Raw genomic sequence first — 2,684 nt, 5'->3', positions numbered from 1 at the left:
TTTATACAGACTTTACAAATAAATAAAACATATAATAATATATCCATCAAACAAGACTCACAATATGAAATACTAAAACAGACTTGACTACGTGGAAGAAGTCTGCCTAATGTCAGTCTAGGCTTAGGTCTGCAGACAGCCTTACATAGGATGCCTGCTCCATGCTTCACGTAGTCAATTCAGTTTTTGAGGAAAAAATACTTGCAAAAGGAATCATTCAAGTAAGTTTAAATGCTTTCTTTCTATGTTGTTAACTGCTGCCTTGTTACCTTTCCATATATTTATGTAAGGAAAGGAACACAAGTAACTCTGTATAAAAGCAAGTTTTGTCTTTTGCGGTTAAACGGCTATCATTCATTGTTTATACTATGATAATATTTGGGAGGATTATAGATTACATTTTGGGACAAGAATTGGGATGTTTTTCCATCTACGAGGGTAAAAATTTAGACATAGTTGAATATAGTGTGTAAAATATGCCTGATTAATAATTTATTAAGCGGAAAGCAAACAGATGTGGTGCCATTAAACTACGGGACCAAATTGGTAATTTCCCAACGACATCCAAATTGTTAACTCTCCCATAAAACCAACAATACTCACACATACATAACACATGCGTATATAACATTAAATAAATCTCAAACCGCAACAATTGCAAGAACCATTAAAACAAACCTCAGTGCAGCTGCGGGCCGCGGCCACTCGAGCGTGTCGCTCGGCCCCCGGGCCCGCCCCCCGAACACGCACAAAAATCAACATAAATAACAATACACACCCCTATCTCAGACACTATGACACCCTTAACACGAATAACGCCATAACAAACACCCCAAAATACAAATAAATCTCTCCTGTAAGTATCCAAACATAAAGTTCAATTTACCGCGCAAACTGGCCGCCATTTTCCAAAAACGTCAATTCAACCTCAAGTGTGCAACAATTGAATAATATTTCGTCTCTTTCGTCCATTCAATAGAAAGATCCCTCTACTTTTGGACGCTTTTATTAAATTTATTGTCAAAGGAATGTATATAAAAGTTGTTGAAATGAAAAAGGGTCGCAGTCTCACTTCGATCGCGTGTGATAACATAGTGTAAGATGTTCTCCGAGCAGAGTTATTCAAGGCTTTTCAGGCCTTGGGACGTGAGTGATAGTAAAAATGAAGGAACGACCAACTGTGATACAAATACTGAACTAAAAGCTAAGAAGAAGTTGTTAGACGAGAGCAAGAGGGAGAGTCGTTTGAGGAAAATTCGTGGCACTTATAAGAAATCGGATTCGAGTCATCAGGACGCTACAGTTTCTACCACGACGACGGATGGGGACGAAGATTTAAAACCAATAATTGAAGCGAACTCTCCTGTAGAAAAACTGACCTTATGCTGCGATAGACTTTTGCAAGAACCTGCGAAGAAACAAGAAATAGAAAAGCCTGTGAAAATGGACGTAGAACCTCATTCTTATCCACAAATCCCTGCGATACCAGCATACAGCCCGACATTCATGCCAGACTATCTACCTACTGCTGACATCGCCCACGCTTTAGGAGTCCCACCAACGGATCCTTTACTCCTAGAATCTCTAGCACAAGGGTACGCGATGGAGTTAGAATACGCAAGAATACTACACCAAGAGAACGAAGCGAAACTGAACGCTAAGAAGCAAAGACCGAAGAAATACAAATGTCCGCATTGTCAAGTGGGATTTTCTAACAACGGGCAGCTGAAGGGTCATATAAGGATACATACGGGTGAACGACCTTACAAATGTGATGAGAAGAACTGTGGCAAGACGTTTACAAGGAACGAGGAGTTGACGAGACATAAAAGAATTCATTCCGGTGTCCGTCCGTTCCCTTGTTCAACTTGCGGGAAGAAATTCGGGCGGCGAGACCATTTGAAGAAACACACAAGAACACATTTTATACAAGCTGAGAGGTTGATGCCTGTATTCGTGCCGTTGTCTGCTGTACCACATGTTGCTGGGTTTCCATATCTTTATGGTTACTGACGAAGAATGAAGAGGAAATCTTCGCGAAAGTTCGATAGATGGAAAATGTACAAATGATGAAATGCGTCTCATGTTCGTGATTGAGCCGTCGGAAGACATAATAATACTTATGTGTTGTGTAATCGATTGAGGACAGAATTTAGTTTACTTGTAAATAAGTAGAAAAACATTGTAATAAAATATTGGTAAATAGAAGAGAAAATAGTCCTTTGTAAATACATTTTAGTTTATGAACGATGGAACCAATTTATAATAGAAAATTATAATAGGATAGTTGTATATTTTTGGAAGATGCTTTACGAAACATAAATAAATATATTTTATTTTAAGACTACTTTTGTCTTTTCTTCTTAACCTCATATTTTTCAGCTCAAGTTTTCTCGACTGCTAAGTGTGAACAATAACTCTTAACTAAACCCGACTTTGATTTAAATATTAATAAAATAATTATCATAGAATCAGAAACTATTAAGCACAACATACCTAGTAAAAAATTAAGGCTTTGATTACACAGGAACGCACTAAGATTTTGAGAAAAATATTTGTGTTACGGCTTATGCAACTGCAGTAAGATCATACACAAACCTTCCTAATAAATTTCTCTCTATTGGTGAAAAACCGAATGAAAAGCTGTAAAGCAGTTTTTGATTTTATAAACAGAAATACGCAGC

General features: G+C 37.5%; 1 protein-coding gene across 1 annotated transcript; it reads left to right on the top strand.

Annotated features, from left to right (window-relative positions):
* The first annotated feature begins 1,068 nt into the window (after positions 1–1,068).
* LOC142983672 (uncharacterized) lies at positions 1,069–2,171 on the top strand. The gene has a single exon (XM_076130658.1). The coding sequence runs from the start codon at positions 1,102–1,104 to the stop codon at positions 2,011–2,013; it is 912 nt and encodes a 303-aa protein (XP_075986773.1). The 5' UTR covers positions 1,069–1,101; the 3' UTR covers positions 2,014–2,171.
* The last annotated feature ends 513 nt before the right edge of the window (positions 2,172–2,684 follow it).

Source organism: Anticarsia gemmatalis, chromosome 24, assembly GCF_050436995.1.
Source record: "Anticarsia gemmatalis isolate Benzon Research Colony breed Stoneville strain chromosome 24, ilAntGemm2 primary, whole genome shotgun sequence".
Taxonomy (NCBI): Eukaryota; Metazoa; Arthropoda; class Insecta; order Lepidoptera; family Erebidae; genus Anticarsia; species Anticarsia gemmatalis.
The sequence above is the reverse complement of the archived record's forward strand: the minus strand, read 5'-3'. Positions and strand labels throughout refer to the sequence as shown.